The 15865-nt window shown below is 44.8% G+C and overlaps 1 protein-coding gene across 1 annotated transcript in view; it reads right to left on the bottom strand.

Moving 5' to 3' along the window:
• Nucleotides 1-4879: 4879 nt before the first annotated feature.
• Nucleotides 4880-15865, bottom strand: part of LOC142574349 (alanine aminotransferase 2-like) — a 173436-nt gene continuing 162450 nt past the window's right edge. The window contains exons 12-13 of the mRNA XM_075683453.1: nucleotides 12245-12357; nucleotides 4880-5027 (exon numbers count right to left, since the gene is read on the bottom strand). Of these exons, the coding sequence (XP_075539568.1) occupies nucleotides 4937-5027; nucleotides 12245-12357 (204 nt within the window). The 3' untranslated portion in view covers nucleotides 4880-4936. The remainder of the gene's footprint in view (nucleotides 5028-12244; nucleotides 12358-15865) is intronic.

The raw sequence follows: 15865 nt of genomic DNA, 5'->3' as shown, positions 1-15865 counted from the left end.
AAGCGTTTCAGAAGGTTCTCCACGAGGCGAAGCAATCGGAAACCCCTGATGCTAGTGCAGATGGGCTGGCAAGCAGATATCTTCCGGTAGAGAACGCCAGTCCAATCGACAACCCTGCATACAGGGGCGAGCCAAATCCAAAGCTCAACGAACCATTCTGCACTAGTGAAGTTAGGGCGGTACTGCACAGACTGAATAGCAAGTCTGCTCCTGGTCCAGACGGAATATCTAATAGAGCTCTAAAGAACATGGACGTTCACTCTATTGAGCACTTCACAGAAAAGATTGATCGGGTCTGGAAGCGGGGATTGGCGCCCGAAACATGGAAGTCTGCATCAGTCCTCCTCATTCCGAAGCTGGGAAAGCCCCCTGGGCTCGCACATCTTCGGCCCATCTATCTCACGTGCTGCGTGGATAAGGTGCCAGAGCACGTCATTCACGACCGTATTTCGGAACACGTTGAGAAGAACAATTTACTCCCACACAACATGATTGGCTTTCGTCCGGCTTTGTCCACATAGGATGCGATGAAGCTAATAAAATGTCAAGTCATTGATCACGCAGTCCGAGATGTCAGGGCTATCCTGCGTTCAGACCTAGAGAAGGCTTTAGACAAAGTGTCTCACGTACACATTATGAAGGCCATATCGGAGTTCAATCTGGGTGCTGCTTTTGATAGCTGTATAAGCTCCTTTCTAAAGGGGAGGTAAGCAACACCCAAGACTGGTGATGTCAAGACAGGCATTCGAGCTCGGACCTAGGGGCACGCCGCAAGGGGCGGTGGTATGTCCACTTCTCTTCAACATAGCAATGAGGGGTCTCTCGAAAAACTCTCTGCCATTGGGGCGTTCAGTCGCACGCTCTATGCAGACATTATAATCATCTGGTGCACCAAGGAAGCGACGGGGAAATTGAAACAGGCCTCCAGACAGCAACAGATGAGGTCGAGTCATGTCTGCAAAATACGGGAGTGAGATGCTCGCCTAATGAATTCGAGCTACTCCTTTAAGTGTCGAATCCGAACGGGACCGAAGCCTAAGGGTTGGAACTACCTCTGACGTCGATATCAATCTAGTTACGCGTTATGAAAGCGTCATTCCCAGCGTCGACTCAATCCGTGTACTAGGCATTGTTATTGAATCCGATGGGTCCAACAGCCTCACGTTGGCTGGAACCACCACTAAAACGGTAAATGTAAGTAGGCTCATGGAGAGCGTCTAGCAGAAGGTGAGGCTTGAAGAAAGACAATCTGCTCAGGTTTTTCCACGCCTTCCTTATGAGTCACATCATTTATGTAGCAGGTATGCACAACTGACATACTTCTGGGAAAAAGTTTAACATCCTCATTAGGAAACGCATCAAAAGGGTACTCGGAATCTCCATGGCCGCCAGTTCAGAACGCCTCTATCAACAAGGAGTACACAATTCCTTGAAGGAGATTATCGAGGCGCAGGAATCGGCCCAACTGGCTCGGCTGCCCAGCTGTTTGGCGGGCTGAAGAATTCTCGCCACCCTGGGCCTAAACCTAGTACTTTCTGAAGAGAGAAGGCATCGAACCAGTCACGAGCAAAGAGAAAGCACTTACGTTGCTCCGATTCCTCGCAATGTACACACGCAGCCCAATGGGGGAAGGCGTAGGGCCAGGGCAATAGCGATCCTGAAGTTCAAGGACGAACCACAATTGGTCTGCTTTGTGGATGCGACTCATATGGGCGCTCGTCTCCCTTTGCCATAGTGGCAATAGATCAAAGAGGCCATGCTGTTTCGGCAGCATCGGTGGCTGGCACGACTTCTTCCAAAGCGGATCAGGTTGCTGTTGCTTTGGCTTTTTTGGATGACAACTCAACGAAAATATACATACTCTAGATTGGCAGTCAGGGCGTAAGCCTCGGGCTCCATTGCGAAAGACGCCCATAGTATTCTGAGGATAAGGTCAATCACTCCATATACGATTACTTGGTTTCCGGCACACTTGGGTCTAAAACTGGCAATTTTGGACCAATATCAATGGCATTGTCTAGTCCCAAGCGCGCGTACTAACTCTCCGCGCGGGAGGAGAAGCCTTGTCACAGTCCAATGTCCAACAGTTCAGGGACACTCTATTCACCTTTAATGAATAAACAAAACATTTCTTGCTGGAGAGAATAATCTTTCCTCCACCACATAAAATGCTCACAGGACCTCAAGCTATAACCCTTAGGATGCTTCAGTCTAGCTCTTATCCTAGTCTGGACTCCATGCACTGCTTATTCCCGGGCGTTTTTAGCTCACAGTGTCCTAGGTGCGGCGGGGCATGCAGTTTACATCACATGCTCTGGCGGTGTACTTCGTTACGAGAGGATAAGAACATCACTGAACAGAAGCGGAAATCGGCCATCAAGAGCTGGGAATCCCATCGTCAGCTTTGGGCTGTCGGGAGAGCCTGCGATGAGGCGGATAGGTTAGGCCTAACTGTCCCCACGTGTTAGCAGCCCGCGGTGTTGCCCTAAGGGGCGGCGCTTCTCAGGATCCTTTAATTAAAGTTCTTCGTATCCGTATTCGTATCCTCGTTCTTCCACGTGCCCATACCGCAATGTTTCAACAATCCTCTGTTATACGCATTCCACATGGCCGAAATTGCCTTCCCAGCCATATTGCTGCAAGCACCGATCCTGCTGGTTTTAAAGCCACCGCTCAATAAATCGTGTCTGTCGTCGACAACACATAGGAATGCCTGCACTACCCTGCCCTACCTTGTGTTATTGTATTCGCTGTTACAGTACATACCTTTCATGTATTGTCCGCCACGTGGCTGTTGATGTGTGTTAAACAAATAAATAAACATATAACGAAAGAGAAATAGGCATATACAGGATGTTTCAGCCAACGCTTTCATATATCTTTAAGAGTTGCTGGTGGCAGATATCAGAATTGTAGTTCATGAGCTGGTCTACTCGAAGCGGCAGACAATACTTGCAAAAAATGAGATGAGAAATCGACTAAATAATGAAGAAATCTCTAATTAGGTTTTTAACTAGTTACATTATGTCCCATATTCCAATTTACAAATTATAGACATAGAGTCCGCAAGGCGGATCCGCTTGGAACGCATTTTCAAGATGACATCTGTTTCGAGATATAAATTCCCGAACTTTAAGGAGAAATTCATTGGCGTTCTAGTTAATTTGTTACCAATTTGTTACTCCCCAACAAACCTCTTAGCTAACGCAGGTCTTAATACACTATCTGTTAGGGCCAGAGAAGCCCGCTAAAAATTCATCTACCAACTAATGCATGGCAGTTATAAGATAGACCGAGCTAAGTACATTACTTTGTCTACATCACGTCTATCGCGAAAAAATAATCCATTTACACTAAACCATTGCAAGTTCTCAATGACACGTTCAAGTTTTCACTTTTCCCACGTGCGATCAAAGAATGGAATCTCCTCCACTCAGACATAGTTTCCTCTCCGTCACTTTCATCATTCATCAACCTACTAGACACATTCAACAGAGAAGACGCCACTTAACGCATCCACATATATTAAACTGTAATACTTACTTCTGCGCGTGGAACGTCTGTATTTCAACCCCCAAACTGGTCGCTTCTGCGTGGTTATGTTAGCTTTATAGCTTTTGCAATCTTACATGGGTCATTTATCGCAAATTTTTATATAAGTTCTAGTAATACTATATTGTTATACCAACTATATTGTTATATTGTTATGGCTATATTGTTGTACCAACCAAAAGTATTGTACTTCACATCGTCATTGGTGATTTCTACAGTGGTCAAGGAAGCTTTTTCTCTTTCCTTTCTTTTACTGTACCATGTATAACGACCTGTTTGTTTCTTTTTGTAAAACTGTGCCCCCCTGCTTTGGTCTCCCTGAGAATAGCAGTATTCCAAATAAATAAATAAATAAACGTTGTTTCATACACTGACGCAAACAAGTAACTGGAACGCCAGTGCATTTCTCCGCAAAGTTGGGGAATTTGTATCTCGAAACTGGTGTCGTCCTGAGAGTTTGTTCCAAGTGGATCCACCTTGCGAAGTTCACTGTTATAATGTGGAAATTGCAATATGGGTCATAAGATAATTAGCTATGACGTTTATTAGTGTATTGTTAATTAGTCAATTTTGCCTTCCAGTTTCTTGTGCAAGTAATGCCCGCCGCTTCTAGTAGACCGGCTCATGAACGAGAATTGAGCTATCTTCCAGAGGCAACCTTTAAAAAATTCTGTAAGTGTTCGCTGAAACACCCTGTATATGTCCTTCTTTTGAATTTATTGAACGGTATTAAGTAATAAAGGATACTTTGATCCGTTATTGTTTAGAAAACCTTCATACTAGCAGAAGGTGGACAAATTTATAGATGCGTAATTTTCTGCGGATGGTGATCACATACGTGATATAAACATACACGTTAATACTTATTGTCCACAGATAACCACTGAGTTTTAGTGGAAGGTAGGTAAAGATAATTTTGCGACTGGTTTTGTATTTACTGTAAAAAATATGATTCACACAAACGTTAGTTGTCAGGGATATATAAGTAGCACTTTCAGATATTTGAATACTTACTTACGCGGTTGGCAGGAGCTTATCGGAGCGCTCATAAAGAAAGGGTTAGCTCCGAACGACAGTAAACACACAAAAAACACACACACACACACACACACACATACACACACACACACACACACACACACACACACACACACACACACACACACACACACACACACACACACGCACCCACACACACACACACACACACACACACACACACACACACACACACACACACACACACACACACGCAGATATAGCGTAAAGTTGCGCATGTGTTACAATTTTGTGAATTATTCATAGCTGGGTTTGCATCTGTGTACTATCGATACATTTTATTTTACTTGTTTCTAATGAAGAAAAGCTGCGGTGTTCTTCATCCTCAATGGTACTTCATCAGCAGTTCTTTATGAAAGGATTCAAGTCGGTCAAGCAACTCCAACAGCTGCTCCCTGGATGGAAGTATTGTGATCCTGCGAAAAAGAAGATTACCGTGTGAGCAATGAAGCGCGAAATTACAAAGTCGAGAAAGTCCAGAGAATGCATCTCTGTAGTTGACAGTAAAGGTGTGTTCGATGTAGCGCCAACATGAAGTACGGTATTTTGCACACATCGGCCTTCTACTATGGTTTCTTCCGACTTTTAAGTTTGTTATGCGTTTGCGGTTTCTCTTCTGCGTCAGCGGCATTGAGGACGGCCGTGGCAGCTTGTACTCCCTCTCTGGCTTCGATTTGAGCGGCACGAGCTCCTCCACTAAGCTCTTCGCCGGCGCGTGATACGCTGGTCTGGTATATGTCTTGATGAATAAATTGTGGCGTTTTTAATTAGAGCACCAAGCTTGCAGTGTATAAACCGTTTCTTGAAACACTTTGTAGCTACATGCAAACTGTTTTCCTGACAAAATTACTTTCTCTTAATGGCGATCGTTTGCAGGTCGACCAGACAGCTGTCATCAGCATGCCGCGACCCGCACATTCCTCGCGCAGGTAGCTTCAGCTATCTTGTGTTGCGTTAATATTTGCGTGGGCAAAGTTCAAAAACGAGAATTTCCTAGAACGACTGCTTTATCTGAGTGTAAAGTGTCACTGCAGCATCACGAGGTTGCGGGTTCAAATGCTGGCAAATCCCTGCCACGGCGTGCGCATTTCGATGGCGGCTATATGCGAACACACGAGTGTACTTAGATTTACGTGCACGTTCAAGAACCCCTGCTGGTCGAAATAATTCCGGAGTCGTTAAATGTGCATAGAATCTTACATGTGCTTACATGCGTCCCCAGGACACATGGATGCACATGTAGCCGGTCCGAATCTTTCAGGCACATACCCGTTATACCACTCTTCCGGAAACAATCAGTACTCACGTGGCTCAATGTCACTAAAGGGCGAAAGTAAAGTTCTAGATAAGGATGCCCAAACTCGGGGGGGGGGGGACGCAAACCGCCGGCGTAGAATGGAAGGTAAAGTGAGCAGAAAAGAGCACTGAATTCGCACAAGAAAGTTTGCGTCTTCCATTGCTTGGGAACGGCTTGGGTGCCTAATACTGTCTAATAACTCTTTGTAAATCACATTGCTGGCACTCCCGTAATTGAGAGTAGAGGTAAGCATGAAATGGCAACCGGCAAAAGAAATTGGTTGGAGATGATACTAGCCAAAATCTCAAAATAGTTGTAGTGCATGTTCGCAACGGCACACCCAACCGCACCACACGGCACAACGCCATACTGTGCACTGGTCCATACGAACGCCGCCCGGCTAGAAGAAAACCGGCTGTAGGTGAAACGACATGCAACGAAGGACACCAGGGAGACAGTGCGCACTGCCAGGCTAGAAGAATAAGATCGCTTGAAGGAGGCGCCACGCAAAGTGACGCCATCTCTCGAGGCGACGCAAAACACGCGCCGCAGATTTCAGGTGCTGTAACTAGAATACTTGAAGTAAAAAATTTATAAACAGAGATAAGGTGCCTCGGAAAGGAGTATCCCTAATTGCAAACTTTACACCGCAGTGTGCTATTCCATCTGTCAGCCCCATTCTTGATTTTATTATACTTGAAGTCACGACTCGTTAAATCGTCGTTTGCCGGCACTTTATTAAAGTTACTCCTATCCTATCCTATACTTGAAGTGGAATTACCCCTGAGCGGCACGTATGGGAATCGCTGAAGCCACTTTGCAAAGCTTCCGCTAGATGGCGTGCTCGCCTGCTTAAACTTCAGACCGCCGCATAAAACGCATGCTTGTATCATCGACTGTGTGTGTGGTGCGGGCTTGAAGCATTTTTTCGTGTAAATGCTGCCTTGAAGATACACGATGAGCCGGCGACAAAGTCGTTGTTTTGTACCCGGCTGCATAAGCGGGTACAAATCATGCAAGAAGAAGTTATCGTTGTTTGGTGTGCCGACAGAAGAGGATGTATTTCAACAATGGCAGCGCAATATTCCAAGAGCAGACAAGCCTCTTGAACGCAACGCAGCTGACAGCGAGCTGCACTTTGACATACAGTTCCTGTCTCGTCACTTCGAGCATACCTTTGACGGCAAAACTGTGCGCTTTGAGAGAACGAGGGCACTCCTTCTGCCTGGTGCTGTTCCGACTATCTTTCAGAACGTGCCTTCTTACCTGTCAAAACCCGTTCCCAGGAAAAGAAATCCTAAGGAGAGGCAGTGCCCACCTATTCAAGAAAAGCGACAACGGATGAGCAAGGTGGTGCAGCCGCTGCCAGGTGAGGAGTCGGATGAGCCTGATACGGCTACTCCTCAGCCTCGACTTCTATCAATCACAAGGACATTGCTCTTCAGTCAGACAGCTGGGGAAAGCACGTGTTCAGTTGTGTGCCATTGAAGATCGTGTACAGTGCGTGCGTACCTGGGCCTGACAGGAGTGTTCTGTGCGCCAAGAAGCTTGGGTTGTTCACTGTAACAGACGACATGGCGAGGCATGATGTGTTTGTGCGCGGAGTGAAACTTGCATAGACGTGCCTGGCCACCCACCTTCGATTCTCCAGGCCGTTGATAGCATGCATGTATGTTCAAAAGCAGGATTTGTTGAAGAGTTCGCATTCGCGTGTTCCAGCTCTAACTTGACAGTGTGGAATGGGAGCGTTTACAACAAGAAGTGAACAGGAACCTCACTTGAGCGGTGTGTAGTCTGCAAATATCTCCGGAGGATCCTGATCAATCAGTGATGCCGGAGAAAGAAAACTAAGTCAGAAACAAATGTTTCTAGAAAGGTCAAAGTGAAAACTCAAGCAGTGCGGCGCTTGAAGGCCAAAGTGAGAGCGTTAGTTGAAGTAATTTCGCAAATGAAAGAGGAAAATAAGAAGATTGAGGAAGTGGCACTTCTGAGAAAGATCCATAAGCTTCCTCCGAAAGAGAAAGCTGCGATCCTTCACTGTTTTGAAGCTGCAAACCGTAAATCACCAAAGGGCATGCACTACAGCTCTGAGTGCGTTCTTGAATGTGTCATTATACGCATTAAGAGCCCAAGATTGTATGAATACATACGCAGGGAAAAAATTCTTACACTTCCCAGCCGCACTTGTCTCAGGAAGTTTATGAAGAAATATGAGAGCAGATTCGGTTTTCACTGCACTGTTCTCTCAGGAATTGCAAACAAAACCGAAAAAAAATGATGAGTTTCAACGCCATGGCGGTCTTATAAAAGATGATATCAAACTCGCCGAAAACTTTGGATTGGCACAAGGCACTGGGAAAATTGGTGGCTTTGTGGACCTAGGTATGTTCACTCCTGACCACGAAAAGACCATGCCTTGTGACCATGACATGGTTGTAATGCTTCAGCCTTTGTCCAGGTCCTGGCAACAAAAATTAGGCATTCTTATGTCGAGAGGGAAAGTGAAGGCCCATTTGCTGTGCAAGATTATTTTGGAAGCGGTTGTTCTATCAGAAGGAGCAGGGCCTAAAGTTGATTATGTCACCTGCGACGAGGCATCCAGAAACCGTGCGATGTGGCATCAATTCGGTATACATGGCACGGCTGCAGCTGTCACACCATCAGTACAACACCCTACTGGAGTTGGCAGGCACCTTTTCTTTCTTTCAGGCTTTCCGCATTTGGTCAAATGTGTGAGGCATGGCTTCAAAAAATTTGTATAGAGAACGCCAGATGGTCACGTTGACGTGTGGCCAGTCAAGGTTGCCCATCAGTTGGACAAGTGTGCTACGACACTTAAAGCGATGCCCAGGATAGCTCATGTACACTTATATCCAAATAACTGTGAAAAGATGAATGTAAATTATGCTTTTAATCTCTTCAATACTGAAGTCCTGCGTGGGCTTTTTTGTACAGAGGCAAAATTTCAAAGTCTTGCGCATACAGAGGACCAACAGAACAGTTTATCTCCTTCATGCAGAAATGGTTTTCTGTCATGACATCAAGAGTGTCTTCAATAGCACTGAGAAAGAACTCCGAATACGAAGCAGTGCTGAAAAATGCCCTGGAATGCATAAATAGGTGGGAAGCCAGCACAGGGCCCACAAAGGCAGGCTTTTTGTCGCAAAGCACAGTAGAAGGCCTTAGAGTAACACTCAAAGATAGACTGCAACTTCTTGGATATCTGACTGAATGCATCAGATATAAGTACTTACTAACCTCACGTCTGAGCCAAGACCTTATTGAAAAGTTATTCGGAATAATTCGGAAATTCTACGCCTGCAACGATCACCCAACGTCATCGCAGTTCTTAACAGCAGTAAACTGCCTAACTTGGCTAAAGCACTGGACACCGGGAACTGTGCAGGAGGTGCTCTAACTTCCTTAGTCGGAGTGTATGAAGCCACCAACCATGTGGACACATTAACTGACAAGGCAAAACTTAATGAGGCTTCATGTGTCCTCGTCAAGTCTGAAATTGGTGACCGTGTCTATAGATAGAAGACCAGCGACGCCAGACTAACATATTACTTGGCTGGATATGTTGCTCGAAAGAAGGTGATGGCAACAAAGTGTCGTGAATGTTTCAGTCAGCTGTTAACATCTGCTGAAGGTGCAGATGAGGGTCTCTCCTCATTTACAGCATTTTCTGATCAAGGGGGTTTTCTGTACCCTTCAGTCCAGCTGTTCGCATTTGTGGTAGCATTAGAAGATATATTCACCATGTGGTTTAGCTGGCAAAAACTTCAGCGAGACGGCGTGCTGAAACTTCGTCACATCATGCAGAATGTTGTCCGTGTTGGGTGTCAATCACACCAGCAAGAACTTATGAACAACATAATGAAGTTCGTTCTTCTGACTAGGCTCTATTTTTCACCAAGCCCCTTAATAAAGATAGGCTGTCAGCAAGCGAAAGAAGGAAACACCTGAAACTAAGGAGAATCACTTGAATGGCAACAGCTTATGTTGCACGTATGACGTGTGCTCATTTGTCTCCTCGATAATGTAGAAATGCAGACAATGTAGAGAGCCATCGTTTTAATATTAGAGTTGAATATGTTTGATCTACCTGAAAAAAATATGAAATCCAGCGGCACTTTTTGTAATATTTTGTAATTCCTGTAATTTTTGTAATTTGTTCAATGTTTTCGTGTCACTTATTTGTCGAATAAAACTTTTTATAGCACAAATTTGTCGTCGATTGTAGAAGAAAAAACAATCATATCACCATTCAAGCAAATATACAGCTGTCCCCAGATCGTATGGCAACAGCTCGCTCGGTCCGAAGCGAACTTGCCAAGTTTTCTTTCTCGTGTGCCGAGACCTTGGCAGAACGTCACCGTTGGTAGCGGCACCCCATCCCCATTTAAACTAAACGCCAGAAATTTCATTTGGCCAGTGAATGCAGTTTGCGCTCCTGGAATCCGTACTGTATGATCATGCAAAAGAAGCGCGACATCCGAGAGCAATCTGCAGCAACGAAATTCACGGCGAAAAAAAAAACATCGCTTTACAAAAGTCTTCATGCACATCGACACCACACAAAGTTGGCGCAGAAAGAAAGCACCGGAATTCAAAGGCAGGTCGGCGAACTCGGTCTATTTACTGCGCGGCGAGCAGACGACTTCACAGCGCGCGGACGTGTAAGCGAACGCCAGCGCCACCAGGACCTCTCTTTCCGACGCATCGCGGAAGGGCTTGAGAGCTGGAGACGCGATACGCATACTTGCCCATTCTAGACACTGTAATTCAGGGACCGTTGGCGTTCAAAATACCCAAGGGTACTCTCTTTCATTGCCAAAAGATGACAATGAAGTGTATGGTGCCCTGTATCTGTCTTGTGAACCTCCGCTATTGGAAATAAGAAATAAAACTTTAGCATAGTAGAAGTGACTGCTTGAGTGATTTTGTGAACAAACATTAGGACGAACTCGGAAGCAATATTTTCTGTAACTTGTTAGGGCTGTAACTAGCATATGTTACTATAAGTTAGAAGCGTTATTACTGTCATATGTTATTAGGGCCTGTACAAAGGGTTGAGGGCGAGAGACCGCATTATATTGAATTTGATTGGTTGCCCGGATAATCTCGTGTTGTTCTCGCAGCTTGCCCTGATGTTTTCGTTTGAGCGCCCGGGCAATGACTCTGGCTGTTGGCTCAAATCCACTTGAAAGTCGCCGTCAACGGGAGCTAAAAGCATTTCAGGCTTAAAAAAAGTGAACACACATACACCATCTCACACAAGGAGGAGGGTATCGGAAAATGGTGAGAAGAAAAACATACTGCGGCGACGATGGCTGCGGGATGGTGCCAGAGTAGCGCGCGTCGTTTGCGAGGCTTGTCGGCGGCGGCTGCTGCGAATCATGCCCACGCGTCACCCATGCGCTGCCTCTCGCAATTTTCAGATTATCGATGCAGTCGCGCCACACTTCACACAGTTTACAACGTGCCGCACGAGACAGACTGTCCGCGCCAGCCAATATATCGCGAAATGAAAGCACGTGTAGAGCTGCGCTCAGATTTTCCTTTAGGGAGTATTGTTATCATCAGTGAATTTTCGTAGGCATCACCACAGCAACAAGAACTGTGTCATCTTGTATCGAACAGCTAAAATCAGTGTGCAAGATTCCTTGCAGCCTTGTTAGTCCACACATGAGGCTTTAGGATTTTGCCGAACAAGTTATATGCAACCGGACTCTTGTCTACACACACAGAATACACACTAACTTCAGATTTTAAAGCCGCTAACTCAATTCTTTCTGTAAGGGCTTTGCACATCACAACAGTAGAGAGGTTATACTGGACGTATAGAGGCGACCAGCAGTGGATCGTCTCGTAAAGTTGCATTCACGCGACGACGCAGATCACTGATTCAATCCTCAGACGAGCGTCACGTAGCTCAGCTGCAACATATCGGGCAGCTAACAGTTCATCTTCGGCTTTGTTCTGATACGGCAGCAACGTGTTGCACCATGTTTGTCCACGAAGTTTTGTGCGTCGTGTGAATCCATTTAAATATGGACACAGAAAGGAATTGGCCAGTCCTTAGGATTCGTCCTGAATGTTATGTAATGGACAAAATCTTTTTGTTTGGAACGATTAGAGTACTCTCAAGACGTTTCGGGAGAATATGCCACGTTGTATTGAGGTGCAGATCTATGTACTCGGCTGTATAGGTGCTCTTGGCCGCATTGGGATGACTCCAGAAAATCTTGAAATGTTATTCTATAGTTGTACAACAGGTCATGTTTCTCTTTAGCATCTGTTTAAGAGGACGGGTGCGCTTTTCCTGCCCACCTGATGTGAAATCGTCCAGGCAACCGTCCAAACCCCGAGCCTGGTATCACGCAGACTCCTTTCCTTTTCAGTAGCTCCTCAGCGTAAAATTCATCAGGACCCTTGTCTTGTCGCTGTAAAAAAAAAAAACAGAAAATGAACAGCGAATTAGGCTGCAAATTGGCTTGCGAGAGTGTCCATAGACGAGACAAAAGTGGGATTACTGTCAGAGAGTGAATCAGCTGGAAAAGATGCTGCTGTTCGACAATTTTGCTTGTGTTAGAAGATAGGGGGAAAATGTTAATACAGGAAGAAAGGCAGTATGAAGAACGAGTGCATGCTGTTGCAGTATGACGTTTTGTGCACTAAATGCCCTACTAAAGGCGGCAATGGGCACGATAGCTTCAAGAAATCCTGGTGATAAACATACCAGATTTGTCTGTGCTCATTGTGTCTATCTTGTACCGGGAAACTCTGCATACAAAAAACCAGCGTCTCTGCCTGGCACAATTGGGACCAACAGTGCATTAAAATGAAAATAAATGAATAGATAAATAAAATAAAACGAAATGAGCGCTTAAAAGGAATCCTTATAAAATACCTATTATTTAACTAAATAGACTTAGTGCTCGCGACCAGGTTCTCGTTTTACGGATGCAGCTTAACATACTGCACGGATACGGATGCGGCCGAATTTTTCCTCGAACACTTTGCAAAGTACAAACAGTACTAACTCATGTTAATTGTTAAGTTTGAAGCAGAAGAGGGCGAAAAGAACAATTCAAAAGCTGCTGCAAATATTTTTAGAGAACCGGCATATCTTTCTCTTAACAGTAAGTCTAAAAATTGCATAGAATTTGCCAGTCGCAGTTTGCAAATCATACTTGCAAAATATACCAAAGTGTACATAACAGTCCTGTTATGCCAAGTTTAGGAGCTCTATGGCTTGGAACAGTAGTTCCCTGATAACGAGAACATAAATGCACTAGTTTGACTCCCTTATCGGTCTGTTCGTTCTTGACATCGGCGAATAAATCCGCTTTTGCTCCTATAACAGTAATTTATGGCAGTGTTTGATTCGTCGTGGTGGTTTCTAATTTTATTGTCTGAGGCTTGCTAGAGAGAGTCAAGTGTGCGGCGTTGTGTAGGAGCAGGCTTGTTGAATAACATCGTCCAGACGTCTAAGGTATGAAGCATATCTAGAAGAGAGGAATCATACAAAGTAATTTCGTAAAGGCATAAAAGACTTTAACATGGCAAATTAGTTTTGTGGAAGCCCGCTAGGAGGAGAGTTAATGAAGGGTACACATTCCAAATGGTGATATTCAAGGATTCGCTATTTGCGGCTTACCTATAGATAGTCTTCCACACTTCGATGATGAAGGATATGAATACAGACAGGCGATCTAGGTGTGCGGTCCGTCTTGCATGCACAACTATAGCTGCATTTATACTTCTGTGCTGCAGTGTCTGATTTTAGTCAGCCACAAAATATTACGAAACACGATATCTGAGAAAAAAATGAATATATGCGCAGTCTCATGACGCCGCCTAGTATTCGCATTTGCAGCTTCTACTAGTATATGTGAGCAACACAGTGATGTTCGGTTTTACTGACAACGGTTAAAGGCTGCTCAGAAATTGAACGTTTTTCGAGATCCCATGGTCCCTAAGCTTTTATGGTTGGCGGTACTTCCTTGCTGCAACAGCAACGTGGTAGAAATTCCAGATGGGTTGCATTATTATAACAAGCTGAGACCTCAGTATTTGAGCATGCTTTTAACAGTCGCATGTTCTAATCTATCTTATAGATTCCTGAAAAAGGAAGTACTTTTTATTTCTTCTCCGCTTGGGCAGCTACAAATTTAGACAGCTTTACTGTGTCACATTAACTTCAGAGGCATCGGCACTGCGAAAGCAGTGGCGCTAGATGCGTCACGAGCAAATAGGCGAGTGGAATCTATTTCTGGTAGCATTGGCTGGGTTCTCGCAGTAGATGTTGATGTCTTCTAATTTCTGTAGTTCTATGTGACACGAGATCACCATATCAATCGCTGAACCAAAGTTGTACATGCGTTTACTTTTGTTGCACTTATACTCCCATATTGAGCGAGAGTAATGCCACATCAAATACGAAATACCGTATGCATTCATGTAGTAGCCCAACTGTTTATAGCCGCACGTTTGTTCTGCCTCCTAGCTATACTACGTAAGCGCCGGTGATGCGTCTTGTGGCATCAACGCTGGTGACATTGAGCTTCTGAAGAGTTGTAGTGCTCTAGTTTATAAAATTATGACAGCTAGACAACCGGACCCCTTCCGCGATTACTCAGCGTTTGCAGGGAGTGCCTGCTGACCACGGTGGTGGCGTGCTCATGGACAAGCGGCTCCGAGAAAAGAAAGTTATCGTTACGGTGCACATGATAATTGAAAGTGTAAATAGACGTGTAATAGTGATCAAAAATAAACTGAGGAAAACAGAGACCACATTTTGTATGCCAAGAATTGCAACAAAAATAAGCCATGGAGAATTACACATATGTCAAGAAGGAAATCGGGAAGGAAAATCCGTACGACAACACTGCGGGTATTGCCTTGCTATCAGAGTGCCGAGCCGGGTGCCTTAGGACCAAAAAAAAAAAAACGCCCGAGCAAATATTCGCTACAAGATGAGGCATGCGGCTCCAAAAGTACGCCGACAAGTTAGCGCATTGTACTGAAATGCTAAGGTATTAACACTGCAAAACCCTTTCAAAACGTCCACCTTACAGAAGCGCTGGTATTCAAAAGGAGACAAGCATTACTTTGTCAGCAGCCGAGACAAGCAAGATATGTTTAGAGTATTGGCATGAAGAAGGAAACCAACAGATTTATAGAACCGAGCAAACATAACTGAACAAAATATAGATGTGGTTCTAACGAAGGTAAAAAATGTGACAGGGAGAGGGGAAATTATATATATATATATATATATATCGCGGGATCGAATACCGCCACGGCGGCCGCATTTCGATGGGGGCGAAATGCGAAAACACCCGTGTACTTAGATTTAGGTGCCCGTTAAGGAAACCCAAGTGATCGAAATTTCCAGAGTCCTCCACTACGGCGTGCCGCATAATCAGAAAGTGGTTTTGGCACGTAAAACCCCATAATTTTTTTTAGCTATTTGTTACAGGCCTGTTTGGAATGGGATGCTCACATACATTGTCACCATCATCGCCGGCAGTTCAATGCGGCCAGAATGGAAGTTCTTTTGTACCGAGTTTTAGGTGGACGTACCTGGATTTCTAGCAGGACAAGTGAAATGAGCAGCCCACCACTGCGGTTTGGCTCACAGCCTGTGCATTTCTTCATGTTGTGGTTTACCTTTGTCAGTGGACACAGATCCATCATGAGGGAAATAAATGGATCGGTTGTTTGAAGTTAAGCTTTTTAATTCGAAAGCTTTAAGTGGCTCATACACCCGATAGACATGAAAAAAGAAACACGTTATCTGGCCCAATGGCAAAAAACTATCATTATCAGCAGCAGCAATGGCTCATACCCCTCTATGCAAGCAAAAAATATAATCGCATTCCTTTCGTAATGCAGAGGCTGCAAGGACTCATCAAAGTGAAGCGTACAGTGCATACATTCATTGGC

This window comes from Dermacentor variabilis, chromosome 3, assembly GCF_050947875.1.
Source record: "Dermacentor variabilis isolate Ectoservices chromosome 3, ASM5094787v1, whole genome shotgun sequence".
Classification (NCBI taxonomy): Eukaryota; Metazoa; Arthropoda; class Arachnida; order Ixodida; family Ixodidae; genus Dermacentor; species Dermacentor variabilis.
This window is presented reverse-complemented; position numbering and strand designations above follow the sequence as displayed.